This window comes from Stegodyphus dumicola, chromosome 2 (assembly GCF_044657685.1).
Source record: "Stegodyphus dumicola isolate Sdum_Otavi_A_Nest chromosome 2, ASM4465768v1".
Lineage (NCBI taxonomy): Eukaryota > Metazoa > Arthropoda > Arachnida > Araneae > Eresidae > Stegodyphus > Stegodyphus dumicola.
In genome coordinates this window covers 288,249,065-288,268,734 of record NC_140769.1, presented here as the reverse complement: position 1 = coordinate 288,268,734, position 19,670 = coordinate 288,249,065, and the positions used below count along the sequence as shown (strand labels likewise).

The following is a 19,670-nucleotide window of genomic DNA, read 5'->3' as shown; positions in this document are numbered from 1 at the left end:
TTAAAGTTGTAGAACGATTTGTTTTTATTTTTCATACAATACACTGTTACTAATCCACTATAGTCATCTACAATAGCAAGAAAATATTTACTCCCACCCTTAGATGGAACTGGTAGTGGGCAACAAACGTCTAAATAAACCAACTGCAATGGTTTATCCGATCTCTTCGGAACAGATTTAAAAGTTATTCTACTAGATTTAGCAATAATACACGATTTACACCTCTCTATTGGTTTTTCAATTTCTGGTAACCCTTTCACGCTTTGATTCTTACTAGTTTTCTTAATATAATCAAAATTTATGTGGCTAAATCTCCGATGCCATAGCATTGCATCGTCTATTTTATTTAACTTTCCAATTTCTATACCGTAACTAGCTTCCCTTTTACCTGTTGCATATCAAAATGGTTTTACGTGATAAAGTCCGTCATATCGTTTAGCGTAGCATAATCTATCCCAATTATTAAAGTATATCCACATCTTCCCTTTTGAAATCACAAAATGAGCACCAGCCTTTTCTAACCTTGCTCCCGATAATAAATTTCTTCTTAGATTTGGATTATATAACACATTATCGAACGCAATCCAATTTATTCGATTGCCTACTTTTACTGCAAATTTGACAGTACGCTTTCCTAGTACTTTACTTTCACAATTTCCTACAGCTAAAGACATATGTATATCGTTTATTTCTTCAAAATTTGTCATTAAATTTCTATTATTACAGAAATGAGTTGTAGCTGCAGTATCTACGACCCATTTCCGCTACTTCTGCACTTGTTTTGGGTTCGAATTGCTTCTGTAGAACTTCCCACGCTTCTTTACCACTTGAACATTCTTGTATCAGCGGCCTGAACTCAGCTTTAATTCCATAATATAATGTAGTGAAGGCTCTGTTCTCCCTCAGTGTGAACTCCTGCTTTTCACGCCTTGTTGCACTTTTATCTAATTCTTCTTCTTTGTCTTCTATGAAGCTCCAACAATTTCTATACAGTAACAGCATTTTCATGTCGACTTTCCATCGATCCCAGTTGTCATGGTTTAACAACTCAAAACCTTCAGGTAGTAATGACATCTTCAATTAAGTATGAGCACAACGACTTGAACAAACTTCTAAGACAGGTCAACTTCTTTTCGTGGATAACGGCCCTCTTCACCTACATTCCTTCAATGCAGAGTTGAACTGGATGACTGATTAGCTGTTGGCGCGGGGCCCATAACCCTGTTGTCAGTGGTGATAAAAGCAAAGCATGTTTTTGCTTCCCTTAAATAAAGCTAAGACTAAACTAAATAAAATTCTTGCTTTATTCCGTAAATAAAATAAAAGAGCTAACACTGTAGCCTTTACATTTAAAATCATTTAGTGAAAGCAAACTAGCATAAAGCTAACTGATAATCACACAAGAGAACAAGAACATTCGCCGATACCGGCGTACATATATATTATCCTCTGCCAACCCGCCGATCTTGACGTCAGCGGCAACCACGTTAGCTTACCGCCGATTGTCCTCCGATCAAAATTTGCATGTGGAAAACTAAAGCCAACACATCATAGATAGATGGTCACAACAAAAGTATTCACTATGTTTATTTATATCGAATTTTAACAAAAGTTTCATGCCACTGCAAATAAATATCATCTGCGCAAAAAGTTAACATTGCCATGTAATAATTTTGTCAAGCGATTTTGGGCATTTCAAAGAGAGACTTGCTTTAAAACACTGTGTTGTAAAATTTGTAAAAATATATCATTATAATTAAATACTAAGTGTCTGAAATGGAACTATCATGCTACCAAATTAGAACCATCATTCACTTGCGGTTCTTTTGCAAAAAGCCAGCTAAGGAATATCACCAAATCATGTATACAGCTTTAGATATTAATATACACTGTGAAGGTTTGGTATTGAAAGTTCAAAAACAAGGACCCTTGACATTCAAAAACCAGAGCACTCTGGCCAGCCTACTGATGTTATTGAGGCCCACCTGCAAGAACTTGTGGAAGAAGATCGGTGTGTAACCACTCAAGAGCTTGCAAAGGAGTCGGACATTAGTGCCATGTCCATTAGCTGCGCTATACATCGCATAAACTTGATGTACAAGTTCAATCACTGAGTGCGGCATGAGCTGATTTAAGCAGATAAGGACAAATGAGTTTCACACCTGCAGCTACATCTTGCTGGTGTTACTGTTTTCATGTTTTCATGTTACCACACTAAAGATACTGTTTTCATGTTTTTCTTCCCTAACTTTATTCAGAATGTTTTTTGGCGGAAAACTTTTGTCACAACCAGATACATTATGCATAGAAAATTGATCACAAAAATACTTGGACCCAAGGATTCCTCAAACTATGTTCAAGAATCATTTTTTTGATGGTAGAAAATATTTTGAGTATTTTCATATATGTGTTTGGTACCAAATTTGATGTAAATACAATATATTTCAAAAAGTTTTAAGTCACTTTAATTTTTTAAAGAAAATATTGTTTTGCTTATTCTAATGTAGAAGGAAAGTTTATATATTTAGCTTATTAATGCCATTAATAGCTATTAAACGTAGAATTTTCTCAATTTTTAGTATAATTTTTCTTGCAAGGAAACTATTCTTCTATTAAATTCCTTTGCCGACCAAATTATATTCTAAGCATATAAAATCTTACATTAGAACTTTCTAAAGTGCTTTCTGAAAGCTTAGAATATGATTCTGTAATTTTATTTTGTTAATTTTTGTATAAACTAAATCATTTTATTCTTTAGATCATAAAGCATGGTTTAGGTATTGTGATACCAGAGAAATCTGTGGTTATGATTCATTATGATGCTTATTTGGAAAATTCAAAGCTTCCATTTGATTCAACACATCTAAGAAACAGGCCTTATAAATTTTTGTGAGTATAGTTTTAAAATATTAAAAAACTTAAAAAATTTGTACTTCTGTATTTTCCCATCAACTGTGAAGGTTTGTAGAGATTCCGTCAAATTTGTATGGGCTATTCCAATAGAAGTTTGAATCACTTGTGGTAATGGCGATTGTGTATGTATGTGTTTTTAACCTTTTGTGTGTTACCTTTATTTATTAAATATCATGTTCTATGTTCTATGTACTCAAACCATAAAATTCAGTTCAACAGCAATATCGCAAAATAATTTTAAAATGAGCATATCTTTAGAATTTTCGATTCCCCGCACAGTGTTGCCATTGCTCGCTTTGAAATCGCTTATTTTGTTAATAAAAAATTATTTGAAGTGTTACAAAATATGAAATCGATAAAAACAAATTTCAAATTCAAGTTAGGGCTTCCACATGCCCATATTCTATGGAAGATTATATTATTCAAATTTTGATGGCTCTAGGTATCGTTGTTTTATCACAATGCAAAAAACATACATACATTCATGCAAATTCTTCATTATCTAATTTCTTTAAATATAATACTGGGCTCTAATATTTGGTGGCAACAATTTGGAAAGTGATACACCATTTAAAGTTTTCAACGCAAAATGCCAAAACGAAATTAATAGTCCTTCTAGGCGAATTGCCCCTTTAAACTAAAAATTTAAAGTAATTTATAAATTTTTGTGATACATTAACTGTTTTATGTAACAGCCAATCTAAAAATGCGTAGCCTGTCATGCATGTTCTTTATATAACATAAAACCGTTTCTAAATTTACAATAAGTGAAGTTCTGTAACACTCTACATGAAAAAATTTCATGTGGTCACGCATGACCTCCTCATACGTCTTTTAAATTATGCATTTTTTGCTGTACTTCTTTAAAACTTATTTCCTCGAATTACATTTGATATACATGTGTCATTCAATCAATTCAGTTGTGACTACGCGGCAAAACAAAAATAGATAAAAACTCAAAACATTTTCAAACAAAGCAAGAGGCATTAAATGTAAACAAATGGCAGCTTCATTAGGCTTAGTAGCACTTAAACAGCTTTAAATTGTCGATAATTCTACGATTGCATGCAGATTAACACAATTCATTAAAACCTTAACACAAATATAAGAACAACATAATTCAGTCACTTTTATAGCAAAAAATGCACATTTTACAAACATATAAGAATAAAAAAATGAGCTCACCGAGCCAGGTAACAGAGTGGATGTTATATATAGAGAGAGATAGAGACTTCTGACGCAGCCGATTGCAATCAAAATGGGAGGTGCACAACTACATGTTATTGCAGTTTTTTAAGTATGCGAGATACATACAAACGTGATAAAAAAAATCTCTCCCGATTCCATTTTTGGAAAAAGAGTCCTTTATTCTGTGCGTGCGTACTGATGTCACACACAAAAAATCATTCAAATGAGTTCAAGAGAGGTTATTTTCATTGAACTATGATATCCTAAATTTTTCGCGATTACAATACTTCCTTCAATTTGCACAAGGAAGTACAAAACTCTCATTGTACTTTTTACAAGAATACATGTTTTGTGTGTTATCTTTCCTACTTTCATAGTTGTACTCTGGGTCAGTTCATAGAAATTTTCAATAGTGATTTTCTTTAAAACTTAATTTTTTGTTCTGTTTATTAGTCCAAAGGGGCTTTGTCCCTAAAGGACTATTGTTTTCGTTTTGCGTTGAATCACTCTGAATGTTTGTTTCACTTTTCAAACTGTTGCCACCACTGTTATTATATTTGAAGAAATTAAGTAATGAAAAATCTGCATAAATGTATGTATGTTTCTGGCATTGTAATGAAACCATTACCTAGAGCCATCAAATTTTGAATTACGTAATCCTACTGCGAATATGGGCATCTGAAAGACCAACTTTGGAATTTTTTTTATTATCGGTTTCATATTTTGTAAAAATTTTAACGAATTTTTGATTAACAAACTCAAGGATTTAAAATCGAGCAATGGCAACAGTCTACCGGAGGGGGGGGGATCTTTTTATCTCCAGCGCATGGAATTGTGTATGGGAAATTCTAAAGATATGGTTATTTTAAAATTATTTTGTGAATTGCTGTTGAACTGAATTTTATGATTTAAGTGCAAGGAGCATGATAATAAATAAATAAAGGTAACACAGAAAATGTTAAAAAAAGCCTCTTTGGATGTAATTTAAAACCTGAAACCTTTCAGATTTCTTTTTTAAATTTTGTCGTAATTTATTTTAATCTTGGAGATACCAAAATATGAAATACTTGTGAGTGAGAGTTTGCATGTGAACAAAAATAAATAAAAATGTGCTGATAAATTGTGACAGCGGGTAGGTAAAACAATTGAAAAGTAAAGTACATACTAAACTGAAGAAATCTGTAATGTTCTGGGACAAAAATGTATTTTTGCAAATGTTTGGAAACAGCTTTAAGAAATTTATGTTAGGTGAAACTGCATGAAAGTCTAAAAATAAAAGCTTTTCGATGGTTATGTATATAAAACCAATCACAAAAATCACTTCATCATAATTGCATCACTGTGGTATGATGAATTAATTGGATCTTGGCCCTCGAAGCTTTGTGAAAGAGCCACTATGGCTCAGGGTCTGAAATGTTTGGAGACCCCTGCCTTAGAATAAAATTCACCAACAAATACATAATTTTAATTATTGCTTTTGCTATTAAAGAAGCTAGATCACATGCTGCTAGCTAGATCATTGCAGGGTCCAAAAGAACAGAACATTCTCTAGCATCCCATAATGCACTTTTGCGATGGGGAAAGACATCAAGTTCTGGATATTGCGGCCATATGTTGGGGGAAAAAGTAAGCGATTCCCCACACACTCTTGAATTAAATAGAAAATCAACAGGTATAAGTTACAATATAGCATATAAAAAAACTTAAGTAAATATGAACCTAAGTTTTGAGATTATTCGCCCAAAATTTTTTTTTTAATTCGCTCTAATCATTTCAGCAACCAATTCATGGTAACACTGTTTTGTTGAGTGATTTTGCAGTATCTTTTATTTTGCCATTTTAGTGATTGCCACATTCTGTCTAGCCATTCCATAATTTTGAAAATACACCCCTGCTGCTCTACTGTATAATTTTAATAATTCTTAAATTTCAATAATTTTTTTTTCAGAAGTCAGCAGGGGAAAAAACAAAGAAATAGCAGTTTATTTGTATGTTCTTTTACAAAAATTATACTTGCTTGTTAAGGATCAGAGTTGCAAGAAACCAAAGATCTCATGAATCTGTTGTGATGCCACACTTGTCCATTACTGTCACTAGATTTATACAGTGGTGGCCAAAATTGTGGACACTTTTGGAAATTTTTATGTTTTTGAACTTTGTATACTTATAGAAAACGTTACGTTTCACAAAATGCGAACTTGTATATATCATTTTAAAGAGAATTTATTACTGAATTCAATACAAAACACAAAATTCAATTATTTGCAATACAAAAAAAGTTATCAATATATATACATTAGACAGTGATGATTGCAGTGAGTTATCAGTACTTAGTAGGGTATCCTTTATTTTTGATTACAGCTTCACATTACGTTTCATTGAGCTGACAAGAGTTTTAAAAGCTCTTCTTTCGTTATTACGTGATGCCAGGAAACAATTATAGCCTCAATTAGTTCCCTTTTATTTGATGGGCGCCTCATTAGGACAAGAGTTTTCAAACGGTGCCACAAATTTTCGATAGGATTGAGGTCAGGACTGTTTCCTGGCCATGACAACAATTTAATGCTCTTTGTACGAAAACACTCTTTTGATATTTTGGCCGTGTGGCAAAGAGCAGAATCCTGCTGAAAAATAAACAAAGCATTGTTGGGAAAAAGATCTCTGATGGAAGGTAGAAGTTTTAGTTCTAGAATAGTGTCAATGTATTTTCTGGCATTCAGTGTCCCATCGATGACATGAAGGCAACCAATATCATCTGCTGACATGCATGACCAAATCATAACACTAACTGGGTTCTTCACAGTTGCTTGAATGCAGTCAGGATGTAGCTTTTCTCCTATTCTACGTCTTACATATTTTCGTCCATCACTACCGAATAACGATATCTTAGTTTCATCACTCCATATAACTTGTGACCACTGATCATCTGTCCAATTAATGTGTTCCTTTGCCCACTGTAGTCTTTTTTTTTCGTTGCTGAAAATTAAGATAAGGCTTTTTTCGTGGAATTTTACCTCTCAGTCCAACATCTGTTAATCTTCTCCTGATTGTTCTTGAACTGACAGAAACACCAACACCATTCAGATCACTTCTGATGGCCACTGATAACACTTTTCTATCTTGGAGACTTTTTATTCTTCTCTTTATTAGTCTTTTTATTCTTCTGTCATCAATAGATGTGGTGCACCTTTTTCGACCTTTTCCTTCTTTGTTTTTTATTGAATTTGTCTCCTGATATCGTAAACAAAACTTTCGGACTCCAGATGTAGTCACTGAACCACCCACCTGTCTTGCAATTTCAGCATAGGAAAGACCACTTTCTTGTAACACAATAATATTACATCTCTTTCTAGGTGTCCAATCTACTCTTTTATTTGATGTCATTGCTTCTTGACTAAATATTAAAAATTTTTACAAAAATTCCTACTTGTAATTGCAGTGTATAAGAAACAGGTCCTCCTTCTACAGAACAAAGCAAAATAATGAATTGTTTCAAGTGTAAACATGATGTCAGCTTCTACTGGCAGTTACTAACATTTGATTGGTTCTCAGAACAAGAACAGTGACTGGCCAGGAAAGCTAGACATTACAAACCACTTCATAACTGTGTTTTTTATTTATATTAAAGTATATATAACTTTTTTGTATTGCAAATAATTGAATTTTGTGTTTTGTATTGAATTCAATAATAAATTCTCTTTAAAATGATATATACAAGTTTGCATTTTGCAAAACGTAACATTTTCTATAAGCATACAAAGTTCAAAAACATAAAAATTTCTAAAAGTGTCCACAATTTTGGCCACCACTGTATAGTTTGATGACAGCTATTAGCCAGAAAGGGCGTTAGCCCCAATAGGCTATTAGTCTTGAAATGGGATTTTTGCATCATTCCTATAAATGTTGAATCACTTTTCAAAAGGTTGCCACCAAATACTATTGCCTTGCATTATTTTTAAAGAAACCGATGATACTTAGAGCCATTAATTTTTGAATAACGTAGCCTTCCACCCAAACATGTGCACCAAGAAGCCTGAATTTGGAATTTGTTTTATTGTCTATTTCATGTTTTGTAAAACTTTAATGAATTTTTGACTAACAAACTCAATGATTTGAAAGTGATCTGTGGCAACATTGAACGGAATAAAATATTTTTATCTCCAGCATGTGAGACTGTCTGTCGGAAATTCTAAAGGTATGTTGTTTTTAAATATTTTGTCAATTTGCTGTTGAATTGAAGTTTATGTAACATAAATGTGAAGAACATATCTAATAAATACAGTTAATACACAAAACATTAATAATAAAAATACACACAAAAAGGAAGTTTTGTTGGCCGTCTTACGAAGAATATTGATCATTGATATGATGAACTGAGAAGAGATTGTAAAAAATAGAAGATGTTACACCAACACTTAACACTGCATCAGGAATTCTAAACATAGGCTGTAATTCTGTTCTTGAATTATATATGGTGTAAGCTCATAGAAAATGGTGCTTAATAATACAGCTAGCAGGTGTGAGTGCAACAGCAGTCTGTGAGCTCAGCGAGAGAATAAAAAACATTAATAAATGCTTTTGGGCAATCATTAAAATCTGAACTGTTTCAGTTTTTTTTTTTTTTTTTTTTTTTTAATTTTATATGATTACTTGCGAGAAAGGGTAAATGGGAAAATATGCAAGTACCGAAAAATTTTATTCAAGTTTTCATCAAATTTACATTAAAGTATGTAATTTGTGTTAGATGTAGACATTTCTGTGATCTTTCTCGAGAAGAAAAAATAAATAAACAATTAGTTCCCATAAATTGTGAATACTTTATTAAATAAAAATATTGAAAGAATGCTTTATGTCTTTTGCTCTTTGTTTGAAATACTACGATTTAGGGAAAAAAGCATTATTCATTTGAAACAGTACATAAGCAGAACATTGTCAAGAGTCTAACATGCTGTTAGGGTTTCATCAGAAAGCTTTTTCTTAAACAATTTTTGCAAAAGGAATAATATTATCCAAATTTTTTTTAAGTAAAAGCTGTCATATATTTGTAACAATAAACTTTGAATGCAGAAAAGCTATGGAATATGGGTATTAAATATATTTTGTTATGTATGTATTTTTTGCAAACAAAAGCTCACCAGTACCCAAGTAAACTAAATGCAGGAAATTCTGCTGTAGTTTCCTACAGAAAGGCCAGTCATTTTTTTCTTTCTTCCGAGTGAAATTGCATGGGAAATATAGCACTGCCATTTCTACACATCTTAATGAGGCAATTTTGTTTTAAGTCATCAGCTAAGCACAATATTTACATTTGTACTAAAATTGCTGAATTTACTTTTGTTGAGTATTCGCATCATCATATAGCAGGGTTTTATTCAAAAATAAGGCAGAAGTTAAGTTTCATATTGATGAAATTTTGCAAGTTTATAATACATTTCTTTGCAATAGTTAGCATACAGCATTTTTCAACCTTTTATGCTTGTAACCTTTAAAATAATATTCAATAATTTTAAATTATTTAATTATTTAAAATAATAATTTTAAAAAATTTTAACCTATCCATCATTTTGCGGAATCCCTACTAATTTTTTAAAATGTACAAGGATTAGAAGAAAACTTTGTTGATTAATTCTAATCAGCATACTTTTCAGCCATGGACAAAGATGTTAATCATTTTGAAAATATGAACATACTCAGTGCAGTTTTTAAATTTCTTTGCAGTGATTTTTCAGTGTCAGAAACGGAGCTTTTGACTTTGGATAGATGAATCATAATCAAGGCCAGCTCAAGACTATATATAGCCACTGCAATCAAATCGGGCAGTAGAAATTTGGATTTGCCATTTATTGATGAATATTCATATCAGAAAAATTGGAATCATTTTTGGTAATTTGAGAATGTAGCATAACTACAGAGCTTAGTTTAAATGTAGCATTATATTACCAAACACATAAAAAGTTTAGAAAAGGACTTGTGTATAATTACATATAAGAAATATAACATAAATAAAATGTTTCATGAAGTTTCATTACAGACTGGCAAATTTAAAAAAAAGTTTATTTGAATGATATTTTTAATACTTTGATATTTACAACAATATCCCAGTTTACGCTGATTCAATTTATGTAACCCTGCTCTTTCTTTGCTTGGCCTTAAGTATAAAAAAAACTTCTTTTGTGCAGTTTAAACAATTTTAGAAAGAATTTTTTGCATACTTTCAGTATTCCTTAAACTGTTAAAAATATTTCATTTGTGATATTTATGGTCATTTCCAAAATAATGATAATGATTTCTTAATGGACTAATTTAAGGAAAGTAGAAGGAATTCAGGTGTGCAGTTTGATTTCCATCAGTTGAGTTCATTCCTTTGTAGCAGTTTGTTATGCTAGTAAAGAGTGTTAAAGTCCCCCTCCCATATTGCACAAAAATGCAGAGGTTCATCACGTGTAAAATAATATGTGTCAAATTCATAAAATTAGGAGTTGTTGAGGACAGCTTATAGGGGATGCTCTGATGTCTTTACACCAGATCTTCAGATGGTACTAGGCTTTCATGGATGGAATATCAGAAAGAGCAAAGTGTATGGTTTGTACAGATCCACAGATATATACTCAAGGTACTTGAGCATGTGAAGATTTGTGCTTGCCCATTCTGAAATTATGAACACATTGTTTTGTTCACTTTGCTAGTAAACCAAATTACATAGCATTGGCAGTGAGAAAAGTTTAACACCAAAAAAATAAAATTCCATTTTTCTGTGTACTACCTAGGACTTAGCTATGTGCTATCTCTCTTGTTTCCCAAGCTCAAAATCAATCTCGGAGGACATGAGTTTGGAACAATTGATAATGTCCTGGCAGCTGCAAAGAGATTTGAATAGCATCTCAAATTAATAGTAAATAAATTAAAATTCTCAAATTAATTATGATGTATATCTGTAGCATGCTCTTTTTATTGAGATTTCTTTTTTCCATAGGTTAGGAGATGGAGCAGTAATTCCTGGATTAGAATTAGCTATTCAGACAATGAAGAAAGAAGAAATATCTAGGTTTATTGTTAGCTATGCATATGCATATGGTACAATGGGTTGCCCTCCTCGAATTCCAGGTGGAGCTGATATTTTATATGAAGTTGAAATAATTAATTTTTTTGAAAGTAAAGATGCCATCGAGTTTGAGGAAATGTCTTCAGAAGATCAAAAAAAAGCACCTTTTGAAAAAATAGTTGCTGTTTTTCAATGTGAACATCAAATGGGCAATGAACTGTTTCGAAAAAAAATGTATAAGCAAGCTATTGCTAGATATCGCAAGGTAGTCAAGTTACTGGAAGATGTTTCTGTTGATAATGAAGAAAATGATGATAAAAGAAAAAAATATCTGCTGAAACTTTATCTAAATTTAGCTCAATGCTATATAAATCTTCAGAATCCACAGAAAGCAGTAATATATTCTGATTTGGCTCTAAAGATTGACACAGAAAATCCCAAAGGTCTTTATAGAATGGGTTATGCTTTGTATATGATGGAAGACTACGGAAAAGCAGAAAGCTACCTAAATAGAGCAAAAAAGCTAAAGCCATATGAAAAGAGTATAAATATTGCCATTCAGAAACTAGAGAAAAATCGAAAACAGCATGAAGAGTGGGAGCGTATGTTCTGTCAAAACATATTTACCACCAAAAATAAAAACAGTGCAAAGTCCAAAGAATTATTGGAAACAGAAGAATTTCGTAGTGTTGTTGAAGAAGAAATAAAACAATTTTTAGATTCTGATGAGAAGGAATACAGGTTTTCTCCTGGTTATACAGAAAGCCAGATAGAAGTTGTGAAGCAATTTGCAAACCAATATAATCTTGCATTTGTCTCTTTGATTCAGAATAATGATAAAATAATCAAAGTTGCTAAAAGGAAGATGCCTTCTTAGTACAATTTTCAATTTAGTGTTAATAATAAAATTTGATTTTATCATTGTTTTCTTGTAATTTAATAAATATGGTTTTGAATAAATATTTTGTTATTGCATATCATTTCTGAAAATTTGCAGGTTTTAAATAATATGAAATTATAGTATTTTCTAAAAAATTAATTTATTCTTTTATTCACTCTGAAAACTTCTTATCGCTTAATATAGTTTATGACTTAAAAATATTATCTTGAATGATTTATGTAACTTTCTAATGAACAGAATGATATATCAGAGTAAATTAATGATAGAAATTTACTGTGTAACTGCAGCTCTTTATAGGAAAAATTAAAAAGCTTGACTGATCTGAGTCTGCAAGTTCTGTATTGAGGAATGGTCAATTTCATATTAGTGGGAGCCACAGGTATATAGTTTATTGCGTATTGTATTTGAACATTGTTTTAAAATAGTAAAAGCAGTTTTTAAATAAAAAAGAAATGCTACATAAATTAATGAGTGTTTAATGTTTTTTAATTAATATAATTATTTATACAGACAATTAACTCTTGTTGCTGTCACTATATTTAGGAAACTTATGTTCACATGACAAAAATTTTATAACCAAGCATTTATTCCTATTTTTCAATATGTGTAAAGGGATAGTCCAAAACCTCTCGATAATAATTGTCAAATAATTTTAATGGGGGCAAATTGAAATCAAAGTTTTTACAATGAGGTCAAAGCTTTTAATTCAAATAAATAGCAAAGTAATTTCAAAATAGCAAAAGTTCCAGAGGCAAGTGTATATGTTAATAGTAAATCTTACTTACTATTAACATATGCCATTGCCTCTGGAAGAATTAAAATGGTAAAAGGTTAACATTTATTGCATAGAAATTGCCATTGAGCTATACAAATTATTTTTTAATTTTTGAATGATTTTTGAATAAAGTTCAATTTGTCATAATTATTGATACATGGAGATTGCAGCTAGTCTTAAATTAAAATGAAATGTCTTAAATTACATAATTTAAATTATTTAATTCAATCCAATCAAATAAATTCTGATTACTGAACAGGTTACCTGCATATGGTATTTAAGGTTGTCACCAAATGTAATGTGAAGAAAGAGCTTTTTTAGAAAATGCATCAAAGATTTGTTTCACACTCAATATATATATTCCTTTCAGAATGGGTCATTTCTTGTGCAGGAAATAGTGGTAAGAGTAATGACATAGAATTTCTCGGCTCTCTAGGCATTTAATAATTAAATTCTATCTTTTGAAAACACTTAAAACTGAGAAAAAACATTTAATTACCAGAATTGAACATTTGTTCATACAATTTAACATAAATTACCCAACTTTAGAGTGTGTTAACATTTTGCATTAAAGAATATGATTTTAGCCAAAAAAGAAAATCTTCCTTTATGAAATGCTATTGGCCCCACAACCATTCTTTCAAATTGATTTTTGTTGAAATTGTTTTAAATAGTCTTAACAGAATTAATTTTTCTTAATGTCTCGTCACGTTTTGTGGGTGCATTTGTTTGTTTCACATTTTTAGATGAAAGTAAAATTGTTCAGAATAATTTGCTGCTTGGCAAAATTGGAGTTACACCAGTTTCCTCAAAATGTGTTGTAAGATTCTCACTAGTGTAACTCTCAGTTACTGTAAGAAGAGACGAATCTTAAGAACTAGTTAGTGAATAATCGTGTAAGTTCGTGTGACAAGAAACAAGATGGAAGAGTAACTAACCCAATATTATTCCAATAAGATTTAACACAAAACTCCGTCTTGAAGCGTACAATCAAAGCCGACACTTGAGCTTGAACTTAAGAGACTAAGAATTAAACTAAAACTAAGATTAACTAAAGAAATATAGCCGAAGCTATCAAGATTCTAACCGAGTTGGCCCCTTAACTTTATTTGACTACGAAGCTTATCAAGGGTTTGAGTACGGCCAAGCGTAATAACAGCTTTGAGAGAGAGAGAGTAGCCAAAAGGCAGACGTGCGTAAATCAGAAACTCTGATTCTCTCTAACTCTGTAAGTAGACTTCGCGGTTTAAATACCGCTCCTCCTCATTAAGTATTCAGAAAGAAACCAAAACTACGTTTTGGCTGGAAGTAGTAAGTTGAAGTTAAGAATTTGACAGGAAAGGAACTTTAACTTAAAATTTAAATGTTAATAAAATTAGCATAATCCTTACAGTGTAAAGCGTAAATTTCAATATTGCCTGGTTTTAGAAATCAGTTTTATCTTTCAAGTGATGTAACAGTTCATACCTGTTCATGAGCAGATCTCATACTTGATTAATTTATGAAACATTATGCCATCTTAAATATTTTCATATTTGGGTTATAAATAATGAATATTATAGCAAAATATTATGTACTATATATGCCACTCTAGGGATTACGATGAAACTTTAAATATGTTTGATTATAAAACATTATTTCAATAGATATTTTTATTAGACATGAAAAAGATTTTCATTCAACAATTCTTTACAAATTAAAATCGTATTCTATGATTATTACAAATAACAGCAGAAAAACTGCATTAATATATTCCATTTTTTATCTTATAAATAGTTACAAAGTAGAACATTTAAGTTTATTACCCATACAAAATCATATATTAAGCATGAAATCTTGAACAAGGAATACAAATGGAATTTCACAAACATATATACAAGAAATGGCATTGAGAAAAAGCTTTCATTTTTCATTAAACTCCAAGTCTTAAGTCTACTTCTCCAACAAGAAATATAACATTTTTCATCATTATATAAAACTTATCACATATTGCTTGAAAGACAGTACATATATAAAAAATTTGATGTTTTTTTGACAGTGGCTTTTTTTTGAAACAGCAAAAATTGTTATTATCGACAAATTATGTACAAAATTAGGAGAGAACCTTAGATTAGCATGGATATTATATAAAACTCGTGTAAATTAATATTTCCCATTATTTATTATATTCACAGTATAAAATCTATGCTAACCTATTATCCCCCCCCTTAATTTCAGAATAATAGAATCTCTTTCATTGTAAATCAAGTTATGGTATTTTTTGCTTGCCCAAATCAAATATGCTTTGCATTAAAATTTAAATACAATTAAAAAATTCTAAACTAACACAAGATCTTTTAAGAGTATTTATTGCTACATAAAAATGGAAAATTATCAGAAATATCGTATCCTTTTTTTCACGATATTTTTAATTTCTATCTAAAATTCTATAAGTAAAATTATAGAATAATTAATATTAAACCTCATATTTAAAGTTTTAGCTTTAGTATTCATCATGTATACAGTGATGTATGAGGAACTTGTTTTGTTAAATTGTTAATTACTCTGAGAGATTTTTACATAAAAAGATTTATTACTAATTAACATAAAATCTAGTAATATAGATCTGGTTACCAGATACATAATCATATTTATTGTTATGTTTATATTTTTAAAGATAATGCATAAGAAACATTAGAAGTATATGGTTATATTTCTAATGTTTAAACATATCTAGATTTTAAGCTAAATAATATCTATAACTTGTGGAAAGCATTTATCATTTTAACAACATTTATTCAGTTTTCAGGCTGTTTTGGTATTTTTTTAAAGATTTATAACTGATTGTCATACTATTAAATCTACAGAATATTAATAGTTCTTCCCAATAAAATGGACTTACTGCATCCAGGTTTTATACTTTTCATCATAAAATAAAGATACACACTAATATTCCTAGTAAGTCATGAAAAAAAAAAAAAAAAACTCATTCATTTTGCCTAAACTATCATTACTCAAATACAATAAAAATGTATGATTACATATATATATTTATAATTCTACATTGTTTCAATCAATTTATTTAGTATATACAAGTAATGTGAAGCAGTATTTGAAACAATAAGAATTTGATTTTATTACATCTAATGCTTGCAAAAAGTACCTACATAATTTTACAATGACTCATTACTCTGTGCCTACATAAAGTAATATATAAAAGAGCATTTCTTCTGACAGTACTTCAAAATTCTTCCATACATGCTATTTTTTATATATTTTTTAATAATAGGCTTATTATGTTGGGAGCAGAAACTTTTAAAAAGTTTCTCCATCTTAAATGTTGTTCCTAATTAAGCACATTTTCACACAAATCATACTTTGATATAATTTGAAAGCTATCTGAGCTATAAAAGCAAACTAGTGAATGTTGCACACATTTTCACTTAAGTTATTGACTGAAACTATTTTTTATAATTGAAATTTTACTCATATAAAGAGCTTATCAGTTACTTCACAACATAAACAAAGCAGATGAAAACTAGATTCAAAATGTCTGTGAGCAATGTTTTATACCTATCACTTCATACTACCTTACTGAATACAGTTCTGAACAGATCACACCTTACCCAAGTTTTCTCCAATTAATGTTTTAAATTTTTCCAAGAACAAGTGGATTAAAAATGTAAGACATTTTTCTAAATAGCAGTAAATTTAATACACCTCAAGTGCTGTTGAGGAAAATTTGAATTTTTAACACAAAGAAAGCCTAAGAAATTATTAAAGTATTTCTTAAAATACAATGGTTGCAAATGGAAGGCTCTCTATGTACAAATGTCTCTACTACATTTGCTATTTGCAACTCCAATTCTCCGATGAATTTTTCTCTGTTTAAAAATTTTACACATATGTCTTATATCAAAGAACATAAACTGGTAGCAAACCTTATGTCACACACTTTAAGGATGTTTTCATATATTGCTTTCCGAATGCAGGACAAGCAAGTGCTTTGTACCACATTTTAAAGATAACCAAAATGACTGATATATTTATGAAGAGGAACATTACACAATTTCAATTTCTTAAAAAATATTAATGTGTCTTATTAATATATTTAATTGCTTCAAATAGTATATATATTATATTAAATTCAATATTAATATTTTTGAAATGCTAATATTAACATAAAATATTAATATTTTACAAAAGTTTTGTGAAATTAAACAGCTGGCAACCACTGTAGTAATAGCAGATTTTGGAAAAGTAGTTCACACTGCTTTAGAAAATAGCTTTATACGTGTAATTCACTTTAACCCCTGTTGTTGGTGCTTATCCTCGAAAGATCTGACAAGTCAGATCAGCTCCAGAAGCCAAGCCATCAAAAAATCAATAACAGTGAGGGGATCAGATGTTAAGTCCTCCTTAGTTTCTAACCCTTTAATGAACCATTAAAAATTCAGAATGTGTTGTTTTTTTAAATTCTTTATTTTAACTCAATCTCTTAAACATCTTTCTTTATTTTAACTCAAAACTGTAGCAGATATATTCTGTTGTATTCCCATCTAAAAAAATATTCTTGAACATATTTACTCCATTTAATGAATTAGTTTCGTTTGGTGTAAGCTGACTCAACTCAGTTGAGCACATTAAGAGGTTAAGATGGAACTTCTTTCTCACCCCAAAGAAGATTGGTGATACAGAAGGGATATGTGATAGTGTAATTCAATACAAAAATGCTTTTAATCATTCCTGAATTTGATTAAGCATGTAATCTCCAAAAAAAAGGGGGGGACTTAAAAAAATGTACCATCTATATATTTTTACACTGCAAAAGAGAGATTACATTTCTTTTAAAAATTAATCAATTAAGCGTATTAAACCTTAATCTTATCTATCACTTTATTATATTCATTTACAATAAATGTTATACAAATCAAATTCAGACACAAAAAAGCATGTCTTTCAAACAGTAGTTTTCTTAAGATTGACTTCTTCAGGCAGACAATACTTATAGCAACAAATGCACCACCAAATCCTATTGCAACTAATGCATATACGAGTATGTTCCAAAAAGTAATAGGAGTATTATGCTCCATTACTAAAGCATATACGATTATGTTCCATTACATACTAAATGTGAATATTGTCATACATTATTAGTATGTTAAATGTGGGATTAAATGTGTTATAGATTTTGTTCAGACTTTTGACAGAACTCTGAGAGTAGTCAAAACATACACTAAACTGAACTGAAAAACTCAAGGCTGTTACACACATGGTGTGCATTAAAATTTTATGATAAATTAGTAAATATCTACTGTTTTCAACATTACTGGAATGCTTAATATTCTTTAGAGATTTTTCGAAATTGTGCGTCGAGCCTTCAAAAATATTAAAATTATTTCTTAAGGAAGCAGCATCTCGCAGAACAAATTACATTATGTAACAAATTAAGTTGATTATGTGAGATACCACTGTGTTTAAAAACTTAGCTATAACATATGACATTACATAACGTCCACGATCAGCAAACATAGACAATATACATACATTTACATATATTGATTATACATATGTCAATGATTAAGTAATTTAACATCCGACTGTATGCCATAAATTACTAACTATATACTTTTGTTACTTATGAATAAATTTGGAAGTTTTTTAATAAAGTTATTAAAACTTTTTTTAAAAATTTAAATAATTTTCATCTTTGAGTAGAAAATGACTTTTAAGTAAAAAGATGAAAACTTTTAAATTTAAGTTAATTTATTACTTATAATGTTTAGTTCCCAATAATACTGTTCTTAACGTACACTGCGAAAGAAAAAAAAAAGGGGGACAGTTCTCTATCTCCCGTTCTACTGGGCCGATTGACGAAATTCAACTTGTGCTTTTCATGTCTCGAAAGTGTGACTTAGGATACGTATTAGATTTATATATTAGAATTCTTCTAATATTATTCTGACAGAAAATCGGATGTTTTCTGAAATGACATGCCAATTTTTTTTATATTTTGATTCTATGACTCGAATGATGCTAAACTGACAAGTTTTGTAAAAATCGCACAAGTAGTTTTTAAAAAATTAGCTGTCAAAATTTTAGGTCCTCAGTGCTATTTGAATTCGATATACATTTATTAATCTCTCTTTTTTTTATTAAACTTACTTGATTACTTCTTCTAGAATTTGCAATTTAGGTTCAGATAAAGCTGTATACTTATGAAACGTAATTCTTTGCAGAAACCATCTTTAAATGTAGCCCCTCAAAAAATGTAATAGTACGAATCATATTTTATTTTAGATGTTTTATTAAGAAAAATGCATAAAAATTTGACTTCATGAAAATAACTTTTTATAATTTATGGGTACTCAAAGATTAATTTAAATTTTTATCAATGAAAAATTACTTTTTTTTTTTAATCAAAGCAGCCAAACCATAAATCTTAGAAAATTTCCTTATGCAAACAATCACTTTTGATAGAATTTAAGTAAGAGTAACACATTAATTGATCAATAAAAAAAAATAAATGAAGTAAAAAAGGTTAATATAAAAGAAACAATAGTCATTTGAAAACAGAGGAATTAAAACCCATATTTTTCATATTAACAAAATATTTTGATCATTTTCTTAAAAAAATGCATGTATTGAAGATGCAAGAATAGAAATATCATTTTATCACAGAAATGAAATTTAAAATTTTAATTAAGAGAAAGTCATATATATATTTTTAGCATATAAATACATCTAAGTATTTAACTTTCATGTGTGTAAACCCCATAAAGATTTAAAAGAATAAAGACTAATTTTGGCAATAAAAAATTAAAAAGCATAAGATAATTCTGATTCATCAAGCAAATTTTGAGATAGAAAAA

General features: G+C 29.8%; 1 protein-coding gene across 1 annotated transcript in view; it reads left to right on the top strand.

The window, feature by feature from the left end:
• Positions 1-12,103, top strand: part of shu (inactive peptidyl-prolyl cis-trans isomerase shutdown) — a 31,122-nt gene extending 19,019 nt beyond the window's left edge. The window contains exons 3-4 of the mRNA XM_035359495.2: positions 2,759-2,889; positions 11,075-12,103. Coding sequence (XP_035215386.1) covers positions 2,759-2,889; positions 11,075-12,020 — 1,077 coding nt within the window. The 3' untranslated portion in view covers positions 12,021-12,103. The remainder of the gene's footprint in view (positions 1-2,758; positions 2,890-11,074) is intronic.
• Positions 12,104-19,670: the final 7,567 nt, after the last annotated feature.